Source organism: Pristis pectinata, chromosome 22 (genome assembly GCF_009764475.1).
Source record: "Pristis pectinata isolate sPriPec2 chromosome 22, sPriPec2.1.pri, whole genome shotgun sequence".
Classification (NCBI taxonomy): Eukaryota; Metazoa; Chordata; class Chondrichthyes; order Rhinopristiformes; family Pristidae; genus Pristis; species Pristis pectinata.
In genome coordinates, this window is record NC_067426.1 from 17,755,001 (window position 1) to 17,779,131 (window position 24,131).

At 41.3% G+C, this 24,131-nt stretch overlaps 1 protein-coding gene across 2 annotated transcripts in view; it reads right to left on the reverse strand.

Moving 5' to 3' along the window:
* Positions 1 to 3,574: 3,574 nt before the first annotated feature.
* Positions 3,575 to 24,131, reverse strand: part of ldlrap1b (low density lipoprotein receptor adaptor protein 1b) — a 42,789-nt gene continuing 22,232 nt past the window's right edge. For both annotated transcript variants that reach the window (XM_052036487.1, XM_052036488.1), the window contains exons 2-9: positions 23,311 to 23,453; positions 21,842 to 21,954; positions 12,406 to 12,520; positions 11,421 to 11,493; positions 9,840 to 9,932; positions 8,956 to 9,068; positions 7,952 to 7,986; positions 3,575 to 5,977 (exon numbers count right to left, since the gene is read on the reverse strand). In XM_052036487.1, coding sequence (XP_051892447.1) covers positions 5,833 to 5,977; positions 7,952 to 7,986; positions 8,956 to 9,068; positions 9,840 to 9,932; positions 11,421 to 11,493; positions 12,406 to 12,520; positions 21,842 to 21,954; positions 23,311 to 23,453 — 830 coding nt within the window. In that variant the 3' untranslated portion in view covers positions 3,575 to 5,832. The remainder of the gene's footprint in view (positions 5,978 to 7,951; positions 7,987 to 8,955; positions 9,069 to 9,839; positions 9,933 to 11,420; positions 11,494 to 12,405; positions 12,521 to 21,841; positions 21,955 to 23,310; positions 23,454 to 24,131) is intronic.

Here is a 24,131-nt window from a genome sequence, read left to right on the forward strand (position 1 = left end):
GTGGTGGAGGCAGGAACAGTAACAACATTTAAGAGGCATCTTGACAGTACTTGAATGAGTAGGGCATGGAGGGATATGGAATTAATACAAGCAAGTGGGATTAGTATGGTGGTGGGCATAGATGGGGTGGGCCAAAGGGCCTATTTCTATGCTGTACAACTCTGTGCCTCTGACTCTATAAGACATCATAAAGTCATGCGTTATTTAAATCCAAATCATTTAATTCTAAATGTATCAATGGAATAGAAACTTATAGTCCCATTTTTTCTCAGTGGTAACATTCTCATATTTGAGTGAGGTTGCATTTGAAATCTTATCTAGACATGTTAAACTAAGTCTTGTTACACCTATTTTCTTGAGTTGTAAAAAAAATCCACAACACTATCTGAAAGACAGGGAGTCTTTTGTCAATGCCATCTTCATAACAAGTTTCATTACAAAAACATCCACTGATCATCTGCTTCGAGGTTCTGCCACACATCTTCATTCTGAAAAACACATTCTTGATGGTTAATGACTCCCGTGAGGAGGTCAGCAACCCCTCTGAGCAGAGATAATCTGGCCTTCCCTCGATAAGAGCTAGACTGACCTTGGTTCCCAGGCACAGCTACCCGCCCACATCTCATGTCCCAGTGCATTTTTCAGCTTCCCATATTTCCGTTCAAATTGCTTTTTGACATGAGCTGTGCGATTAATTTGCTTCTCCTCCCACAATCTGATGGTTGTCTGCAAAAGAACCAGCAGTTTGAGGCTACACAAGCAGAATTGCACCACATTAACACAAGAGCATGTGTATATTTTTACACCTTGTTGTACAGCAAAGGTTCACTTACCTCTGTCTATGTTACTGTGAAGGTCTGCAAGGTATTTTCTTGCATTAATGGCCAAAGGGGAAATTGAATGATTTTAACGTGATCCACAGCCTTCAGAAAGAGGACAACTCAAGTAATACCCTCGCAGCCGGACATACTAAGGATCTGCAAATCCTTCTATACCAGTGCGTGTGACGGAAAGGCCACCGACAGCGGAGCTTCCCGGAACTTCCTGTCCTCTAGGCCGGAGGTCTTGGATGACAGCAAGCAGGAGAGTCTGGATCAGCCACTGACCCTGGAGGAGCTGATAAATTCCATCCTTACACTTGAGATGAATGAAACTCCTGGAAGCGATGGCTTATAGACAGGTTGCTCTTGGGACTGGATGGGCTGGACCTGCTGGAAGTGTAAATGTTATGTTTCCAGCTGGCAGCATCCATAAGGGCAGGCATCATCACCCTCATCTACAAGCAGAAGGGCGAGAGGGCACACATCAGGAATTGGCAATCCACCTCACTGTTGAATGTGGATTACAAGATCCTGTCCAAGGCCATCAGCAATTAAATCAGACCTGCTGTGACTACTGATCTCCCCAGACCAAACCTGTGCTGTACCTGGCAGGAAAACCTGCAATAATCTTGTGCTGCACAGGAATACCATTGCCTACATGCAGGACAGGGGGGTGGAAACTTGCCTGGTCAGCTGAGACCAAAAGGCCTTTGACAGGATATTGCACACTTACACAAATAACATGCTCTCCAAAATGGGCTGGGGGAGGGAAATCAGGAAGTGGATCCAAATGTTTGACACAGACACCAGTAGTACATTAGCAGATAGCTTCCCCAAGTCTGGTGTCAGGCAAGGTTGCCTACTCTCCCGTCTTGTTTATGTTGCATGGCACCTTTGGCCAAATCTATCAGGAAAGTCACATACGTACCAAGGTGACAATGCCAGGCAATGGTGGCACTCAGATCAAAGCCTCCCTATATATGGACGTCACTGTCTTCTGCTCACATCCATAATTGGTCTGCAGATTGATTAGCATCTGCGACCGGTTCTCTGTTCCCTTCACCAAAGTCTGACCGCCTGAAAGTGCTGGGAATCTGGTTCAGAGGAGCCAGCTGGAGCAGTTACGCGAGGTCCAACAAAAATTGGAAGTGCAGGAGTGATGGTGGACAAAAACATGGCCATCAAGTGCAAGGTGCTCTAGGTGTTGCTGTACATGGCGTAGGCTTGGGCCATATCCCACTTCACCACCTTGGCAGTCACCTGAACCATCTTCCATTTCATCTGGGGATCCAAGATGGAGAGCGTCTGACAGGTCGTGATGCACGAGTGCCCAGGGAATAGGAGGAAAACCGCACCCAACATTGCCTTTGTCCTGATGGCCACCTTTGTGAGTGACTGCATCAAGCTGTGTACACAACATAAGTGTGCAAACACCACATATCAGTAAGTGCTGAGGTTCTTCCTGTCCCCAGCACTGTGGGCCTAACTTTGTTTCTGTGTGTTGCTCCATCTAGCTGGACTTTGCCACACTACCTGTCCTTCACAGGAAAGTTCCTTCAGAGAAACACCTTTGACCAGAAGTCCATCAGTCAATGGTCAGCATGGAACATCCTACAGTCACTGGAGAAGGTGGTGGTGATGGATCCTGTGGGATGTTTCCCAAGCAGACTGTCAAAACCATTTGGCAGTATATCTCATTGCCTGAACTCACCAACAAGAACCAAGACCTCGCTTGGAGAAGCAGCCCTTGCTCGTCAGTTTATTGGTGGGGCTCAAGTTGACAGAATGTACACAAGACAGTTTTCTATAATATTATAAAGGAACCAACTTGGCAGTAGTGCATTTATTGTGCATTGTGAGGCATGGCAACAATATTATCACCATTTAGAAGGTCATATCTGCTTCCAACTATTGTAAGTAACTCAGACAATGGGAATATTTTAAAAAAATCCACTGCATGTCACCTCTCTGAACCCATCATATCAAAAATAATTCATTAAAAGTTGTAGTAAGATCAGTACAATTGAGAATCACATTTTGTAATGCAAGGAGTTCATTTGTAATAAATTAAGCACAATAACTGTTCAATGGGAATTATTCTATGAAGAAAGGTGGTTTGGTATAGTTATGATTTTGGCCACTTTTGTTACTCCATATTGTTATATTTTCCTGTTGATCAGAGTCTGATGAGCAGGAAATCTAAAACTACATCACAAAATGTCATCTACTATGATGTCCTGTTCAAGAACAGGGGATGAGGAGAAAAATCAAAGTGGGGAAGTTTGTTTTTTCTCCTAATAAGTGCATAAAACCAACTTAAGATTATCTGGATTTGTTTTTTTAAAAAAAAACTATTACATATGCAAGTTGGCAATTTATTCCATTTGCTCTCTATTAATTAGTGTGCCAATTAATTTTGAACCACTTCAGTATTACAGAACTATTTGCAAATAAAACTACATTCCAAATACAACTCTGTAAACTATAACTTCTCCTGCAGTATATTAAATGGTTTGTAACAAGAGCTCTTCACTCTACATTTGGTGTCACCATTGTAGTTTTGCACATCTTCAGAAAAATGCATCTACTGGATGCCCAAAGATTTTGGATCTTCACTCTCACATAACTGATAACCAGATTCTATTAAAACAGAAATTAAAATATTGTAGAATGAATTCAGTTTTCACCCTCCAAAACATTTGAGGCAAAAATCATTACCCAGCCTAAAGCAAGGCAATAAGGAATTGGAAATGTAATGGGAATGAAATGCTTTAATAACATTGTGCATTATAATAATACATTAGCTATATTAACACACAAAGGAAGAGACTAAATACCGTTACAAAAACAGAACATTCTGGAAACAGTCAGCAGGAGAGGCAGCATGTGGAAAGAGAAACAGAATTAACTTTTCAGGTTGAAGACTCTTTGCAGAACTGAGAAAGAGTGAAGATCAGTTTGAAGTTGCTGAGGGAGTGGGGGAAGGAAGGATAGGACAAAAGGAATCTCTGATAGGTTGAGGCCAGGACTGCCACGATGTTATGTGGTAGATGAAGTCATTGGGTTGATAGGTTAATGAGAATGTTTAGAAAAAGCACAAAGAAATTTTCATAACAACTATAAAAATGTAAAGTTGTACAAAAGTCCTAGCAGATCACAGTCCTGATACAAAGAGAATAAATGAGCCAATATTACAGATTGATGACCTACAGCAGATTCACCAGTTCTAATACAAAAGAAATAGTTACCTGAAGTTGCAGAATTCAATATCTACTGCAGAAGGCTGCAATGTGCCCAGATGAAAGACGAGGTGCTGTTCCCCAAGTTTATTTTGGGCCTTGTTAAAACAGTGCAGGAGGCCAAAGACAAGCAAGTCAGAGTGGGAGCAGGAAGGAGAGTTAATGTGGTAGGCAATAGGAAACTCAAGATTATTGCTGCATACTGAACACAGGTGCACCACGATCCAAGTGTGGTTTCTCCAATGTAAAGGGCACCACATTTTGAGCACCAAATGCAACAGACTATTTTGAAAGTACAAGCAAAATTGCTGCTTCCCTTGGAATGACTGCTTGTGTCCTTGGGTGATGGAGAGGCAAGAGGTAAAAGGATAAGTGTATGATTGTATGGGAAAATGGTTGGTGCAGGAATATAGAACATTACAGCACAGTACAGGCCCTTCAGCCTACAATATTGTGCCAACATTTTATCCTGCTCTAAGATCTATCTAATCCTTCCCTCCCACATCACCCCCCCCATTTCTCTATCATTCATATGTCTAAGAGTCTCTTAAGTGTCCCTAATGTATCTGCCCCCACAACTTCTGCAGGTAGTGCATTCCACACACCCACCACTGTGTAAAAAAAAAGGACTTACCCCTGACATTCCCCCTTATACCATCCTTCAATCACTTTAAAATTATGTCCCCTCATGTTAGCCTTTGTCGCCCTGGGAAGATAGAATCCACAGACAGTCCACAAAGGGAATGGTCACTTCAGAATGCTGAAAGGGGAGGGGAAATGTGTGTCGTTTAAGGTGGTGGAAATTGCAAAGGAAGATCAGTTGAATGCAGAGGCTCGTGGGGAGGAAACTGAGGACCAGGGAAACTCCTCCTTTGCTCTGTCCGGGAGGATAGGAAGTGAGAGCAGAGGTGTGGGAAATAGATGAAATGTGGTGATGGGCTCCGTCGTCCATGGCAGAGGGGAAGCTAGGAAGGAAGACCTATATGGAAAGTCTTATGACCTGAGCTGATACAATGGGGACAGAGGAGAGAGAGTGGGAAGAAGTAGTCAAAATAACTATGGGAGTCTGTGGAGGCAGAAACGGCAACTGTTTCTCTTTCCACAGATGCTGCCCGACCTCCTGTTTCTCCAACATTTTCTAATTTTTAATTTCAGATTTCCAGCATCTGCATTTTTTTCTGATTTTTCTTGCTTTTCCAAACATTTGAAATAACAATGTTTACATTTGAAAAAGTTACAAAAAGTTACATCGTTTTAATCTGTCCTACTTTAGTGGTTGAGGTGAACAATGCAAGTGCCAAAAATAAAATAAGATGCTCATTCATTTAGTAAGAATAATTATTGGAAAAAGGCATTTTATAATTGATTAACATTCACTGCAAATCCATTATCTACATGGATATAAATCTGTGGTCTTTTCAGGGATTTATTTTCACCGGTAACTTTTCAAATGAATAGGCAAGCTCACAGCCTAGTTAACAGCCATCCTAGGCTGGGATGTGTCACAGGCAAGTTCTGCAAGTCTAAATGGTTTCATTTCAAGGTCTTTTGATTCCTTTGGTCTGAACCTCCTTAAAGGGAGCACCGTAAGTGTTGGCATCATCAATCCTCTGTTTCAGTCCTGCAGCAACACAGCCACTCAGATCAAAAGTTCCTTTCATAAGCCAGCTTTCAAGTATTCCATCTTACTGCTAGAAGGTGCCGAGTTCAGTTTCAGGGTGGTCAGTTCCTCTTCAGGGACAAGCTGTTTATTTTCCATGGTCACTAAGGTATCAGAGGCCAAACAGGTCATCTTTTTCTGTGACCCCAGCATCACTTTTCTCCCAGTCTGATGGAGATAAACATTCTTCTGTCTGCATGTCCTGGGGGCTCACACCAATGTCCAGAAACTGAGGGTTTGTTCGAGATTGAGCCAACCTGAAAGAGATCAGAATTTTACATCGATTGGTGTGTCAAAAATAAAATGATCTAGATATAGAAATGTAAATTTATTACCAAGAGAACTACTACTGCTGGTAGTAGTGGTTTAAACATCAAATCACAAAACAATTCCATGCTCTCCCTCAAGGAGAGCTAGATATCAACTCAAAAGCATTCTTGGCATCTAGCATGATAAGGTTGCCACCTACTGGAGTTTTGACTCATTTACATAACAGTTTGTGGACAAATAGAAGATATCTTTATTAGTCACATGTACATTGAAACACACAGTGAAATACATCTTTTGCAGAGTGTTCTGGGGGCAACCCATAAGTGTCGCCACGCTTCCGGTGCCAACATAGCATGCCCACAACTTCCTAACCCATGTGTCTTTGGAATGCGAGAGGAAACTGGAGCACCCAGAGGAAGCTCTATGACTAACTATGAAAAATAAAAGTGTTGTCTCATGTCATAATAATTAACAACTATTTTGGCACAGTGTCACCACGATTACAATAGACCACCTCTATTGTCTCCCTCAAACAACTGCAGTAATAGAACAAACCCACTCTCAGGAATACATCATGATCACCATCTTGTGATTTGTGATTGGATCCACCACCACCCTGGATGGGGTAAAAATCAAACAGAGTTGAGATAAGATGGGGCTCCAATTTAAATAAAAGGTGTTGGAGGAGATGAGAGTACTAATAGTGGCAGCTAGCATCAAACAAAGGCAACAAAAGCGATGTGTTTGGCTAGTGAGATGGGATGAAGGTAATAAAAAGGACGATTAGTAATTAAACTGCAAGAGCACGTTGGAAAGAAGTTGGAACCATGGCTGTAATATTCAAGCAGGTTACTACATAGATCAGCATTTCATTGGTCTTGTAAATAGCTGTGACATTTTTGCTTAAAATTACACTTACAGTTGTGGACAACAGATTCTGGTTTCTTAAACAACAGCAACAGGTTACTCTTACATTTTTTTCCACAGCGGTCAATTTGCAAGAGTTTCTTCTATTTGCATTTTTAATCTAACTTCCTATTCACACTGCAGCTATATAGTTCCATAATGTAGCTATTCTAGAACTGTCGCACAGACAAGGGAGCAGCTTCTTGCAACACAGACATCAGTTTCATAGCTGAACCCTAATGACAACAAACATTGTCAGAACTCAGTGGCTGCACACTTCACAACATCCTCCCCTAATCAAGGAAGATTTGATTGTTATCAAAAATGCATTAATTTGAAAGCAAAGTGCTGGAGATCTGAAAACTGATGGAAGTTCAGTGCAGTGAAACACTACCTCTGCTTCCCTCTCCACAGATACTAAAAATACTCAGCAAGTCTAGCAACCTCTTCATAAGAAACGACATTTTGTGTAAAACACCAAATTAACAGCATTACACGACATCATCAAAAAAGACAGTCCACTTATCAGGATCCTGCATTTGATATTTTCTTGTAGTCAGTATTGATGACACACTTTAATTTTATTTTGCTCCAGATTTAGCTAATGAACTAATTTCAGACACGAGAAAAACTCATGCTCGATGCATTCCCAAGTCTAAAATGAATGATATGGTAGCAAAGAGGATTTTATATGCAAAACAATTAGTCACAAAGATGTACCACATTCCTTCTGCACAACAGGATACCTTAGTCAGATTGGCAACAGGCAATTAAACTCAGCAGGGTGAAGGCCAAGTCAAGTGAACTGGAATATTGCAGCACAGATCTGTTGTTACATTCGGCGCAGTGATGGTTGACTGAAAGTTTCAAAACATGCATGCACTTTAATTACCTTTAGCTGGGTTAAAGCTGTCCAAATTGCAGCTTGGAAAAGTCAGAAGGAGAGATGAGATGGGTACACAGCAAGATGAATTGGTCATTGTGACAAATGCTCAGTGGGCCATTTTACACATAGGTTAGAAATTTAAAACAAAAGAGAGGGAGTTTAGTTTTACCTTGCAAAAGCTTCATCCAGATCATCATTCATTTCCTGAAAACAAACAAAAGTAGAATTTTTTACACCAATCTATTCAACTAATGCATCCACATTTAACATAGTAGGGTTGGTGGTACAGCATAAATGAGTTTATTTTGGGGGACATGGTGGTGTGTGCTGGAGAAGGAACAATAAAAAAAGACACCAGTCTGAAGGAGATGGTCAGCATTGACAGTAGCAATATTTAAACTGAACTCAAAGTCATTCTGGCTGCTACTGGCCGGAGTTACCGGTTTGGATCTGTACTAGCTGCGTTACATTGGCAGGATTGGTGGAGTGTTAAACAAGACACCAAACTAATTGACAGGCTTGGCACCAAGTCAGGTGGAGAGTGTATTAGAGCAGGCTGCAGTGATGGAGGAGAAGTCTGGGGGACAGGTTGGAATGAAGCACTCCCAAACCTCCTGGCCCACAAGGTATTCTTCTCCCCAACACTTTCCTTTTCTCACTTAATCTATAGGGTATCCCAAGGTCTGGGAAACCTGGTTGCCCAGTGTGAAACTCTAAGCAGGCATTTCATGACTAGCCCCACTAGAATACAACATATTATAAATGCCAATCTGCCCATGGGAGCAGCTTCATTCATTTCATTTGCCTCCATACAATTCAGAAGTTGACACTTTGGACCAGTTTGCTCAGAATCCCACCACATGCTCCCAATTCCATGTCCTCAGCCGAGTTAAAATTTCCCCTTGTGTTTCTGCTCGAGGATCACTTAAGACCTATAGACACACGTCCCACAAAAAAAAGTATTTACTTCTACAGCACTGAGGAGTACCATAAGAAATGTGTTCAAGGTCATATCTTAAGTATACCTAGTCAGATGGCTTATTACTTTCTTGTACAATTCTATTCTAAGACTTGATTCCATGCACACACTGGTTTTGTGAAAGTGAAGCAGGATTCCTACAACTATAAGCTGATTAATAACAATGCTGTCTTCCTCAGTACTGCAGGTCTTACCCACACAAGGTTGTCATTGACCGAGTATTTTTTATCTGCATCAGAGAGCTCACTTCTGTGGTTTGCTGGTTTGGCTCCTTCTGTTAAATCCAACAAATCTGCTGTAGCTACTTCTGTAGGGAAGTTTAAAAATAACATTTGTTATTTATTAATAAATAGCCCCACTACAGTAGGAATCAAAGATGAGACTTTGTGTGCAAAGTCTCAACACAGATTCCCCCAGCTCCCACCGTACATCCACACACAAAGAAAAACCTACATATGGCCAGATAATCAGAGAACGCAACCCTGAACAATACTGCAAAAGCAGCTCAAATACAGATGAAATTTTCACAAAAAAAATGTTCAAATTAATCACGTGCAAAAGGATTCTCACCTCCTGCAATTAGCCCAGTATCAAATGAGTTTAAATGGTTATGAAGAGGATCAGTTTTACCATGGGATATAGCCCAAGGAGGAATATCATCAGCAACCAGCCCCAGAATGAAGTCCATTCCTTGATCCACTCAAAAAAAACACAGAAGCACCAGATGGTGCTTTTTCATGGACAGGAATGCAATGTCTTTTCCTATACTGTGGACTGTATATACTGTATAAAGTTTCAAAATATTACAACTTTCAGGCTCCAAAGTATCTTTCATGTGCTGCAATTATTGCACATGACCTGCTTCTAAGCCAGAGAAAATTAGATAGTAAAAACCACACACTGCACTGTTTTGTCACTAGATTGGAATTTCATGAAAGGAGGATGGGGAGTAAAGGGCAAAATAGGAGCTATATATTTTAGCACCATCTCCAAGCAACATTCCCACACTCCTTGTACTCTTTGGACCTTTGTTCTTCATGGATGGGATCACCACTTCAACAAGTTAAAAAGCCCTCACCTGTTTTGGAGTGGTTATTGGTTGATCTTTCCAATGGAGGTTTATCAGCTGCTTCACTGACAGATGACCCAACTGCTGCTCTTTTCTCTTTCTCTACAAGGGAACAGGATAACACAAACCTCACACAATGGAAATGAAACCATTACATATTTCATTCTTAGCAGACACACTATATTCTTAAGAGCATCCAGCTTAGAAATTGTCATGAGGCAAACAAAACAGAACTGTGAAAGTATAATTGAAAATAAAAAAAATTTTTTAAAAATCCAACCCAGACTATAGTAATGAAGTTTTATCAGATAGTGAGGGGGAAAAGAAAAAGAATCTGTCTTATCCTGAAGTATAAATAAGCAGTTAACTGTAATTGCCTAAAATTAAGAGTAAATTAGACTTCCCTGATAAATATACCATGTTTCTTTTTCAATTCAATTAAATACTTAAGTAAATATTATAATCCAAGGACACTTTTTTTGTAAAGTTTAAATAAATTTGTTAACTCTCTAACAATCATACAATGTGTTGCTAAGGATGAAACCAAAACACCTCTCTGCTATCTAGAGTTTACTTAGAACAGTAAATTGGAAAAAAGCAATACACTTGAACCATCATCTTTATTTCAAGCTAGTGCATAATCCATCAATGAAGTGCAATATAATTAAACCTCTCACCTTCAGATGAGGAGGACGATTAAAAAAAAATCAAGTCAAGATGTGAAAAACAATCTCTCCCTATCACCCACAAACAGAATTGCTTGGGTTCCCGAGGATGGTACTGTAAGGTCAATTTCAAAATTTAAATGATGGAAACAAATCTCCTTATTGATGATGCTCTTTTTTTTGGGGGGGGGGGGGGGGGGGGGGGGGGGGGGGGGGGGGGGGGGGGGGGGGGGGGGGGGGGGGGGGGGGGGGGGGGGGGGGGGGAGGGGGGAAACCAACAAATTAAAATTGTACAGCAGATGGTAATTTCTTGTTGAAAAGACAAGAGATGATTCATTGCCCTAGAGACTACAGGATACATTGGATCAGCTGTGGTTACTCAACACTGCTGATCACAGACTGGAGTCAAATGTGAATATTTTTGAGGCCCTTGTGATTCTTCTCAAACCATGGATCTTTAACTCAGGTAAAATCAGTGACCTTATGGCTTCTACTACTATATGCCACTAACCAGGTCTGGTAGAGACAGAAATTATTTCACTTCAAACTTTAATAATTAATACCAACTTCTAAAGGCAGGGATGGAGTTGGAGAAGTCATCATTCTTCAATGTGGGATCCCAGAGAGCAAACTCCAGCAAGGTGCTTCCATACAACATTGAGCAGAGTAGCAGGAGCCTCAATGCATTGGCGAACCCACTCTATCAGAGCACTTTTACAGTAATGATAAAGGAAGCACACACAGATTCTGAAAAAACTCATTCCAAATGTGGTGATTATCACAAGGGAACAAACAGCAAATGACACCAGAGTTCAGAGATGGCTTGTTCTAATTCCAAAACAATTTTGTTGCAGCTGTGAAGAGGTTAACAGCAAAATCAAAAAGTATTAATTTTCATGATCTAATTCTGATAAAGAAAACCCACCTTCTTTGGCGGCTTGCCAGAATTCAAAAGCAATTTTGAAAGCTTGGGCCACAGTTAATGTCACTGCCTGAGCCTAGGAAGACACAACAGATTACTTAGGGTCAGGTAGCATTCCTATTCATGACAGGCGTAATGGATAAAAAAAATCACTTCATATTTTCATAATATCATATACTTTTCAATCTGGGTTTTCTGTGGGTTTAACCAAAATAGTGCAGACAACTTTACCTAAATTTAGCACGGTTACTTTCTGCCACATTCAAAACAACCCAGAGAATGGATTGATCAGAAAATGTTAGATCTTGACCAAGAGGAAACTAAATTTAATTGTTGACTGGTTATACCATGAGACATTAAAGTGAAAGATATAAAGGATTTTACTTCCACAATTGCACCAGGTTTGCACTTCAGAGAAAACAGAAACTGAATAAAAATAACCCTCGAACGTAGAAAGGTAAAGGTTTCAAATGTACAGGAACTTCCTCAGCTGCATTTCTAGAACATTTTGCTTCTAATGCCAAAATCTCCAATTCTCTTATTGACACACTGTGGGATGGGAATGGAAGCTTCATTACTGGCAAGCACAGAACCTGATCTGGTCTCATGGGGATCCTTTTGGAGATAACAATGTGATGCCTTTAGACATTCCACACAATTCAGGCCTTTTTTTTTAAAAACAAAGAAAAAGCCCTGTTATGATATTCAATCTCCAGAAAGGACAGATAATCAGAAAAGAATTTTGAGCATTTTTCTCGATGGTATTAATCTTAGCTCTTTGCATCTAAAGCTGCCAGAAACAGTTTGCACAGCAATGGGTAATCTCCAGTAGAAGGGCAAGAGAAGAGCAAGTAGAGTCTGGAGATTGCTTTAAGTTACCATTCACAACACATACACCATTAATTAGGGTGGAAATTTAAACACTTAGAAGCAGGAGTGAATGTGACGGAAAAGAGGAAGAATCATCAATAAGTAACCAAGAACTCACCAGTTTTTTCTTTGTACACAGGAAGGCATGACATTCTAATGTCTCATTCAACTGGCTCTGAGCAATGTAGGCAAAAACTTTATCATGTACTTTGTCAGCTGTACAATAGGATATCCTGGTTTTAAAAAAATGGATAAGGAAATGGATTAGAAGATAAATTTAAGACAACTAAGAAAATAAGAAAAAGAGATGACTTCATTCCCAATTTCTATAGATTAAGTTTAGTTTATTCATTAAAAAGATTAAAAGGTAAACAAGCCTTGGTTTGCTAAGTCCAGGCCACCAAATGTCCAATTAAAATGAATTGAGCCCTTGCCCACAATCAAATGCATTGCAGTCTACATCAAAGTCATTCCACTCTCAAAGTAGCTTCCAGGTGACTTGAACATCATGTATTTGCATTGAGGATGAAGGCGATGGTCATAAGGGCCGTTGAGCAGAGGGATGGATGAAACTTGCTGGTAAAGGCAAGCTAGGGGACAAGGTGCATTGATCCAGATTGTAGCACCCGTGGCTATTTTGCTAAAATTGGCTCATTTTCATCAAGACAGTAATTGCAGACCCAAATTTCACATGACCCGTGGTTTTGCCAGTAGAATTAGCAAAATGTAAAAAGGGGAAATGCCCTCTCGTAATCTACAGAGACACTGCATTTACTTAGCGCCTCTCATGACCTCATGCCATCCCAAAGTGCTCTACAGCAAAGCAGCATTAAAGTGTAGAACTGTTGCAATGTAGAGAAAACAGCATCAAATTTGCTCTTTCTTCGTCATCCTTTTTCCTTTCCCTCTGTGTATAGTCTGGCCTACTGGCATGGTCCCTGTAGGCTAGAACCACATTAGCAATAAATGACACAGCCACAGCAGCTCAATCTGATCGCACCTGCCACATGACTTCACTCTCAGAGAAGTCCCCTCTGTTCCACCCACACTTTGCTGCTACCCAGACCAACTGGTTTCTCTTTCTCAGGTCTGAGGAAGGGTCTCACACCTGAAATATTTCTCCCCCCCCCCCCCCCCCACAGTTGCTGCCTGACTTGCTTTTGTTTTTCTTTCTGCAAATATAGCAAAAGGATCACTTGCATCCACCTTAAAAAGGGCAGGTGGATGGCCTCATCTGAAAAAGCAATCTGAGGAACACACTCAGCACTACACTCAAATGGGCAAGATCTCAAGCTCGATTATTGACTAGGACTACAAGCCATTGCCTTCTGACAGTGGTGAGAATGCTAGCAACTGAGCCACAACTGATACCAGTATGAACGCCTGCAAGCCAAGGTTTAAAAGCATTCACAGAGAACACCTGGCGTGCCCCTCCCATTCTGAAAAGGACTGCTCGTCTAACGACAGATCTTTAACTCTGTAAACATTTTCAGCCTTTTCCCAATGAAGGGAATAAGAGTGTAAATGTGTTTGTACAGAAATGAGATGAAGAGAAATGCAAAAATGTTCCAAGACTGCCTGCCCTTCTCCACTTTCCTTCCCATCAGTAAAGGCAAACGATACACAAAAATTGTGAGGTATACTAGTGGAGAACTCCAGCAGAGAGAGAATAATAAAGAACCACATGCAGAATAGTTAAGTAAACAGAACAAATGCATTTTCATCTGGAAGGACAACATCTGCTTGATCTTGTAGAAATAATGAAGGAAGCTGAAGGCAAGGGAAAACCTGGAAAGTTATGCAAAAGTAAACTGCTTCAACACAATAAAAGGGCATTGGCTGATAGCATATCATTTTTCTCCAAATAGAGATCAAAAGACAATACACGTGAATAGGTGAAGAAAATGACCGTACAATTGTTTAAGACACCACTGAATGCTGCAATTGTTGGTGGTGAGATTGGAGGCAGATATGAAGAGTGAAAAGTTTCTTGCGTGTCTTCGAATTAGGATAGTTGAATGTCTGCACCCACTTCTTTTATAATAACCTTTGGCTTCAGTGAATATTCAAGGAATGAATTCAGGACACCGGTCTCCCAAAATCTGAATCAAAACATCAGCATCAATGTGCTTCAGTAAAGCAGAGGCAAGATTTTATGAAATAAATGTGGTTTAGGGAGTGGACTGCAAATACAGACCCACATCCTGACAAGATATAGCTTTGTGGCATCTAGTGTTTATACACTGTAATTGGGTGGAGCATTGAGAGGCATGTCGTTTTCCTGCCCTATTGAGAAAAGCTGTCGAGGTCAAAGTGCTGCCGTGTTGTTGAAGTGCACGCTTTTGTGAATGCCGGGCTTCAGCGAGGAGGCAGAGCAGCAACAAAGGCAAGGCAAGATTATTCCTTGTTTTTAGGTCAGTAGTTATTAAAGAGGCAGCAATGGCAGACAGTGGAGTTCCCGTGAGACACGGGCGAACAGGGAGTGATCAAGTGCGCAGGAAGCGTAACAACTGCAGCTCCTCTCAGACTACATGGACTGGTCGGAGTGGCTGTTGGACTTGCGGAGGAGCACACAGGAGGCAGAGAGGGTCACAGACAGGAGTTTCAGGGAGGTGGTCACATCCAAGGTTCAGGCAGGAGGATGGATGACCACCAGGAGGGGCAGGCAGTTAGTGAAGGAGCCTCCTGTCCCTCTCCCAAACAAGTATTCTGTTTTGGGCAAGGTGGGGGGAGGGAGTGGGGGATTGGAATGGCCTCTCAGGAGAAAATAGCAGCAGCAGCTATACCAGTGGCACCATGACTGGCTCGGTTGTACTGCAGGAAAGGTCAAAGACTAGGTAATAGTGATAGGGGTCTCTTTAGTCAGGGGCACAGACAGGTGCTTCTGTGGCTCTGAGCAGGCACCGGACATCCTGAAAGGAGAGGGCGAGCAGCCAGAGGTCCATATTGGGACTAACAACATTGGCAGGAAGGGAGGTGAGGTCCTGCAAAGAGAATTTAGGGAGTTAGGTAGAAAGCAAGACCTCTAGGATTGTAATCTCAGTATTACTCCCTGTACCATGTGCTAGTGAGCAAGAAATAGGAAGATAGTATGGTTGAATGCTTGGACAAGGAGCTGGTGCAGGGGTGGGGGCTTCAGATACATGGGTCATTGGGCTCTCTTCCAGGGCAGGTGGAACCTGTACAAGAAAGACAGGTTGCATTCAAACTGGAGGGACACCAACACCCTTGCAGGGAGGTTTGCTAGTGCTATTCAGGAGGGTTTGGACTAGAATGGCAGGGGGTGGGAACCACAGCAGTAGGTCAGCAAGTGAAGGGATTGAGGAAAGGGTAGAGGTCAAGTTAAGTAAGTCAGTCTGAAAGGAAGGACAGGCAGGGCCAGGTTAATGAACACGACAGGACTGAAGTATATTTATTTCAATGCAAGGAGTATTACAGGCAAGGCCCGATGAACTTAGAGCCTGGATTAGAACATGAAACTATGATGTTGTGGCCATAGTTCAGAGAGGAGAACTTTATTCCCTGGAGCACAGGAGAACGATGGGAGAATTGTGAGGGGTATAGATTGAGTGAGACTAGAACTAGAGGACATAGGTTTAGGGTGAAAGATGAAATATTTAAGGGGAATCTGAGGGGAAACTTCTTCACTCAGAGGGTGGTACGAGTGTGGAACGAGCTGCCAGCGGAAGTGGTAGATACAGGTTCAACTGCAACATTTAAGAGAAGTTTGGATAGGTACATGGATGTGAGGGATTTGGAGGGATATGGTCCGGGTGCAGGTAGATAGGACTAGACAGAAGATCAGGTCAGCATGGACTAGATTGGCCAAAGGGCCTGTTTCTGTGGTGTAGTACTCTATGACTCAAAGTATTAAATTGGAGAAAAGACTAATTACAACATTATTAAGCAGGAGCTGGGAGAAGAGTAGATTGGGAGTGGCTATTATTGGGCAAGACCACATCTAACATGTGGGAATTGCTTAAAGGCTAGGTGGTCAGAATTCAGGAGCAACATGAACCTGTGAGGAAGAAAAACAAGGATGGCAAGGTTCATGAACACTGGATGATGAGAGGTAGTCAGTCAAAATGAAGAAGGAAGCATATGTAAGATTTAGGAAGCTGAAATTGGACAGGGTCTTTGAGAAATATAAAGGAAGCAGGAAAGAACTTAAACAGGGAATCAGGATTGCTAAAAAAAGAGGCCATCAAAATATCCTTGGCGAGTTGGATTAAGGAAAATCCCAAGGTGTTTTACATATACAAGGAGGATAACTAGGGAGAGGATTAGACCACTCAAGGACAAAGGAGGGAATTTATGCCAGGAGCCAGAGGATGTGGGAGAGGTACTATCCGAGTTCTTCACATCACTACTCACCAAGGAGAAAGACATGGAAGACAGCAAGATCAGGGGGAAGGTATGCTGATATTCTAGGGCATGTTGATATCAAGGTGGTGGTGTTGGGTCTCTGGAAGAACATTAACATGGATAAGTAACCAGGGCCTGATGGGATCTATACCAGCTTATTAAGAGAAACACAAGTGGAGATTGCTGGGGCTTTGACAGAGATCTTTGCATCATCTTTAGCCAGAGGCGATGTCCCAGAGGACTGGAAAATAACAAATGTTGTTCCTTTGTTTAAGGGTAATGGGGATATTCCACGAAAGCATAGGCCAGTGAACCTTACGTCAGTGGTGGGGAAATCATTCAAGATTCTTTGAAATAGGATCTACTCACAAGGAAATCATTGACATTAGGGATAATCAGCATGGCTTTGTGCAGGGGAGGTCATTTTCTTACAAACTTGACTGAGTTTTTTTTTGAGGTGACGACAAAGATGATCGATGAGAGTAGAACAATGGATGTTTTCTACATGGACTTTGGTAAAGCCTTTGACCAGGTCTCTCATGGTAGGTTGATCCAAATGATTAAGGCACATGAGATCCACAGTGACTTCATAGATTGAATTTAAGATTGTCTTGGCCACAGAAGACATAGGTGGAAGTGTGTTATCATAACTGGAGGCCTGTTACCAGCGGTGTTCTACGGAGATGAGTGCTGCGACCTCTTATGTGATTTGGATGAAATAGTAGATGGGCTGATTAGCAAGTTTGCAGATGACACAAAAATTGGTGGAAGTCTGGATAGTGAAGAAGGATGTCAAAGGATACAGCAGGATATAGATCAGTTGAACATATGCATGGAGAAATGGCAGATGGAGTTTAACCTGGACAAGCGTGAGGTGTTGCACATTGGGAGGTCAAATACAAGAGGAAAGTACAAAGTAAATGGCAGGACCTTCAGGAACATTGATGTGCAGAGGGATCTTAGGATGCAAGTCCATAATTCCATGAAAGTGGCAACACAAGTAGATAGGGTGCTAAAGAAAGTGAATGGCACACTTGCATTCATTGATCAGGGTGTTGAGTATAATATCCAGGAAGTAATGTTGCAGCCGTTTAAAATGTTGCTTAGATTTAGAGTAGAGTATTGTGTGCGGTTCTGGTCACCTTACTACAGGAAGGATATGGAGGCTTTGGGGAGGGTGCAGAAGATGTTCACCACAATGTTGCCTGCATTAGAGCGTATTAGCTAGGGGAGGTTAGACAAACTTGGATTGTTTTCTCGAAGCATCAGTGGCTGAGGGGCGATCTGATAAGAAATATATAAAATAATGAGAGGCATAGGTAGGGTAGATAAGAGTCTTTTTCCCCAGGTTGGAAATGTCAAATACTAGAGGCCATAGCTTTAACGTGAGGAGTGGTAAAGTTAAAGGCAATTTAAGGAGGCAGATTTTCTTTTTGAAAACAACAGGTGCCAGGAACACACTGCCAGGGGACGTGGTAACAGCAGATACAATAGCAATATTTAAGGGGCACATGAATAGGCAGGGAATGCAAGGATATACATCAAGCTTCGGAAGTGGCTTCCCTGACACATACGTTTTGGTCCTGTCCTCACAAGATCACAAGACAAGGGAGCAGAAGCAGGCCATTCGGCCCATCGAGTCTGCTCCAAGGGATAGGGAAAAGAAGAAATGAGAAATGGGGAATGGGGGGGGGGGGGGGGGGGGGGGGGGGGGTGGTGAGGACAAAAAAAACCTATTCTAATCCCAATTTCCGGCCTTATCCCCATATCCCTCGATACCCTGACTATTTAGATATCTATCTATCTCCTCCTTGAACACCCCCACTGATCTGGCCTCCACTGCTGTGCGTGGCAAGGAGTTCCACAAATTCACCACCCTCTGGCTAAAGAAATTTCTCCTCATCTCTGTTTTGAAACTGTACCCTCTAATTCTGAGATAGTGCCCTCTGGTCCTGGACTCACCCACCAAGGGAAACAGCCTAGCCACATCTACTCTGTCCTTTCCTATCAACATTTTAAATGTCGCTATGAGGTCCCCTCTCATTCTTCTGTACTCCAGCGAGTACAGTCCAAGAGCCGACAAACGCTCATCATACGCAAGCCCTGTCATTCCTGGAATCATCCTCGTAAATCTCCTCTGAACCCTCTCCAACGTCAGCACATCCTTCCTAAGATGTGGGGCCCAAAACTGCGCACAATATTCCAAATGAGGCCTCACTAGTGCCCCGTAGAGCCTCATCAACACTTCCTTACTTTTATACACTATACCTCTCGAAATGAATGCCAACATAGCATTCGCTTTCTTTACCACCGATCCGACCTGGTGATTAACCTTTAAGGTATCCTGCACGAGTACCCCCAAGTCCCTTTGTACTTCAGTGCTTTGAATTTTCTCTCCTTCTAGATAATAATCTGCCCGCTTATTTCTGCTTCCAAAGTGTACAACTGCACATTTCTCAACATTGAATCTCATCTGCCATTTCCTTGCCCATTCTCCTAAACTGTCTAGGTCTCTCTGCAACCTTCCTATCTCCTCAATACTCCCTACTCCTCCACCTATCTTGGTGTCATCCGCAAAGTTAGCCATGAAACCATTTATTCCATCATCCAAATCGTTAATGTACAAGGTAAAAAGGAGCTGCCCCAACACCGACCCCTGCGGCACACCACTAGTAACCGGTAGCCAACCAGAACTAGATCCTTTTATTTCCACTCTTTGCTTCCTGCCAACCAGCCAATGCTCCACCCATTTTGTTATCCTACCCGTAATTCCATGACCTCTCACCTTACTAATCAGTCTCTTGTGAGGCACCTTATCGAAGGCCTTTTGAAAGTCTAAATACAGAACATCTACCGCCTCTCCCTTATCCACCTTACCTGTGACTTCTTCAAAAAAACTCCTCTTTTGGTAAAATATTGGAAAGACATTTTTAACATTATTTCAACTGTACTGAGTATTGATTTACAACCTCACCCAATCACTGCAATTTTTGGGCTACCAATGATGGAATCTAGCCACTTATCCTCTGTTGCTTGTCGTATGATTGCCTTTGTTACATTAATGGCCAAGCGATCCATTTTATTTAAATGGAAGGATCTAATACCTCCCACTACTTTTCAATGGTTTTCTCAAACTATATCATGTTTAAATTTAGAAAAAATTAGGAGTGACACTGTTGATTCCTCGCTTAAATTTGAGGAAGTTTGGAGTCCATTCATTCAATATTTTCATATGATATAGATCCCTTTTCAATAATCAGAACTTAGAAGAGCGGAATTGACGACATAATAATGCTCTTTGTTCATCGAGAAATATCAGTCCAGGTTTTTTGCTTTTGAAATTTTTTTTTTAAAGTTTTTTTTGTTTTTTATAATTTTTTTGATTTGGGTTTTTTATATAATAAATTTTTTTTTGTAATATATTCGTTTACTAAGAAACCATGGGGCCTAGAATATTTTTTTTATTCTTTATGACTATATATGTCATGATTGTCCTCCAGATCTCTTTGTATTATGTGTATAATTACCGATGTTATATGTATTAATCTGTATTAATTTGAAAATTAATAGAAAGATTGAAAAAGGATATAGACCGAGCAAGGGCAGATCGGATTAGTTCAAATTGGCAGCATGGTTGGGACAGACTGTGGGCTAAAGGGCCCATTCCTGTGCTATGTTTTATGTACTAACATGTTAGAAGGAAATCCAAGAACAATTGCAGAGCAATTTTCACCAATACATTCTCATCTTAATTTTCATGCATTTTACTCTGGTAATGGAATAGCCAAATAATTAGGCTGCTTGGCTGCAGAACACGGTCTCCAATTAATTTGGAGCCTGTAAGAGATCTTCTTTAATTATCAAACAGACATTTACAATGAATGTGTCAACATTTCACCAATTAATTTTTGTGCTGGAGTGGAAGAAGCGTTAATATAAAGGACCCACAGCTCTTAAAATATTATCTGTAATTTCTCCATTAACTTAGAGCCAAGATAAAGTGGACAGCTTGCAATCACCATTCAAGGGTGGCACAGTAACACAGCCAGTAGAGCTGCTGCCTCACAGCTCTAATGACCCAGGTTTACTCCTGACCTCTGTACTGTGTGTGGAGTTTACAACGTTCTCCAGTGTGACCTGGGTGCATCGGTTTCCTCCCATATGCAAAAGCGTGCGGGTTGGTAAGTTATTGGCCATGGTATGTTGGCCCTAGTGTGCAGGTGAGTCGTAAAATCTGGGAGGGAAAGGATGAGGAGGCAAGCTGATTAAGTTTTTTTTTCTTAGGGAAAATAGGATTGCTCCAAACAGTTGGCAAAGACTCCATGAGCCAAAAATGGCTCTTTCTACATTGCAAGGAAAGCATGCAAATATATTCAATAAAACCTCAGATCTCTCTGCCCCCAAGCTGTCTGTAGCAGTGTAGTTTAGTCAGGTAAAACACATGGATATTCAATTTGACTACAGCTATTCATTAGTGAAATTAGCCTTCAAGGATTTCAATGCACTCAAAACTTGGCTGAAAATATGGCAGATTGTCAAACTTATTAAAACCAGCTAACAAGTTATATTTCCTTCATGAATACACACTTGCTTCTTATTTTGATGCAGCACTCATACAGAAGATCTGGAGATCAAGTGTGCTTGTGAAAAGGAACAATTCTTCTCTCCAACACCCCCCGCACCCCACCACCATCAGCTCCATAAACTGCTTCTAACAGTTAGAGAGATAAGATATCTTTATTAGTCACATGTACATCGAAACACACAGTGAAATGCATCTTTTGCATTGAGTGTTCTGGGGGCAGCCCGCAAGTGTCGCTATGTTTCTGGCGCCAACATAGCATGCCCACAACTTCCTCACCCGTGTGTCTTTGGAATGTGGGAGGAAACTGGAGCATCCAGGGGAAACCCACCCAGACACAGGGAGGACGTACAAAGTCCTTACAGACAGCGGCCGGAATTGAACCTGGTGCTGTAATAGTGTTACACTAACCACTACACTACCGTGCCTGCCCTATGGTGTAGCAAGAAAAGGTGAACACAAAAATTGGGTAATCTCTTCCCTTTTCAAAGATGATAATACCATTTAAATAGAAATAGCAAATGGCCACAAGAGTTCCTCAGCCAGCTCCCTAACTAGTGTGCAGTCAATACTTGTGTCTAGGTGTTTGAATGGAAATGCCTTGTACCTGTAGATGGAGACGTTTTCTATTAATTCATTACTCGTCCCATCGTGTAGGATTATTCCTCGCGGTGACACAGTCAACACCACTTTCTGAAATTTCTTCCCACTTGCTTTAGCCTAGGTGGAGTAAAAAGCTTCACTTTAAATACAATTCCTAGATATGGGATCAGAGAACAGCTCTTCGAACAGGTTTAGACAATCCCAGCATGGCTATTTCTGGTAGTATTCCAGATTTTGTTGATAGCAGAATACAACATTTTCACTAAAACCACAGATGATTATTTAGAAGTTTTAATTTGCTGATTCCAAGTAATGGCAGAAGTTAATTTTGATATTCATAAACTCAAGTTTTGAATCAGCTAAGCAGAAAAAAAAACAGAAGGGGACCCCGCAAAAAGTGATGCAGTCCACAATGACACATCACATCTGTCAGCTGTATCACAATATTAAGAAAAAACTCAGGAATAGACCAGGACCAAAATTTGATCCACAAACTTTAAAAACATTTGCATTTTAAGTTAATTTATTGATCTCTGCAGTGGAGTACAAAAAGTGCAGACATTAGGTGAAGATGGTTGATGGTGTCAAATATTTAGACCTGGCAATAACATCAAATAAGTTGGTTCATTTAAAAAGAATGGAATCAAAGCAGATTAAAACAAGACAGACATTCAGCCACTGGTAATGGAACAATACCTATAAAACACAAGTTGAAAAATAAAAACTGCAGATGCTGGAAATCTAAAAATAAAATTAGAAAGTGCTGGGAATACTCAGCAGGTCAGGCTGCATCTGTGGGAAGAGAAACAGGGCTAACATTTCAGGTCAAAAAATCCTTCATCAGAACGGATACACAGGCTTAGAATACTTTACGCAGAGCTCCTGAATATAATTCCATCCTAATAATTTTAAACCTATTCATTTGTCTTTATGTTTAATACTTGGAAGAAGCTTCTAACTCCACATTTATAATGGAAATGGAGAATATAAACAATTCTCCAATAGACCCTCTCACCAGTGAAATTTCTAAAGTGTCTTCATTGTGTTTTTAATCAGTGTAGATTGTTTGCATCACTAATTTAGGCACCATTACTAATAATAACTAAGAACCATATCCATGAGCTTTTTTAATAATGGGTCTATGCCATCTGTGTCTTCCTGCACTGCACTTTCTCTGGAACACTAGATTCTGCATTGCGTCTTCCTTTTGTAGTACCTTGATGTACCTACGTATAAAATGATCTGTCTGGATGGCATGCCAACAAAAGCTTTTCACTGCAACTTGGTACATGGTGACAATAATAAACCAATTACTAATCTTTGTACTAGACCTTGTACACCTAACACCAGTCCATGTAGATGAGAGCTTTGATGTCTAAACCCAGCAAAACTCAATGCTTCCTGCTTTGACATCCCCATAACCAAGCATTCAAAATGTACAATGAACAAGATGAAGACCAAATTAAACATTACCATAGCGACTATTCTTCGGACAGCAGCAGAAGACATATCTTCCCCCTTTGGTTCTTCCACTAGAGTCATGCCCAGATACTTGAGATTAAATATCACTCCTTCCTGGAGTGTTTCTCTTGTATCTGTCCAGTTTTCTGGCAATTCTTGGAGAAAAGCAAGAAAAAGAAAGTAGATTAAGAAATGCAAATTCATTGCTGCTGTCAGAAAGCAAGCCCAGATTCTGCTGCATCTTTTGTTCAAATCAGTAGCTGCAAGATTTAACACAACGTTGGGGTAGATTTTCCACTTGCTCTTGGAGGACTACTCCAATACAAACAAAAAATTAGCTGAACTCAGTGATGCGACGGGAAAGGATTACAGAATTCTACACACAAATCACATCTGGTGGAAGAACCTTTTGCACTCATTTGAAAAACCATTGTATTGGAAACTGATTCCATCACCAAATCAAATTAATTGTCATTGGGCTGTTTTATTGATTGGATCATTTGCAAACCATTGTAAAGGCTCCTAAACCAAAAGCCGTGTTTTCTAGGTGCAAAGGTACTAATATCCATGCTTCATTAGTTTTTAACTACATTTTAACTTATTTTTGGTTGAATTAGTTTATTCCCCTCAGCCTGGAGACAAAGCTGTTTCTTCGGGCAATATTTTAAACTCCAAACGCTGCTCAGTTACATTGGCTCATTGAACTATAGAAATAAATTTGAGTGGAGGTCCAAGAAAATACTTCTCAAAATGAGTGTATTTTGTGCCCAACTCTCCAACAGCAGTCAAAGTACACGCTCATGCTTGTAGGTCAAAGCCTCAAAACATGCAAG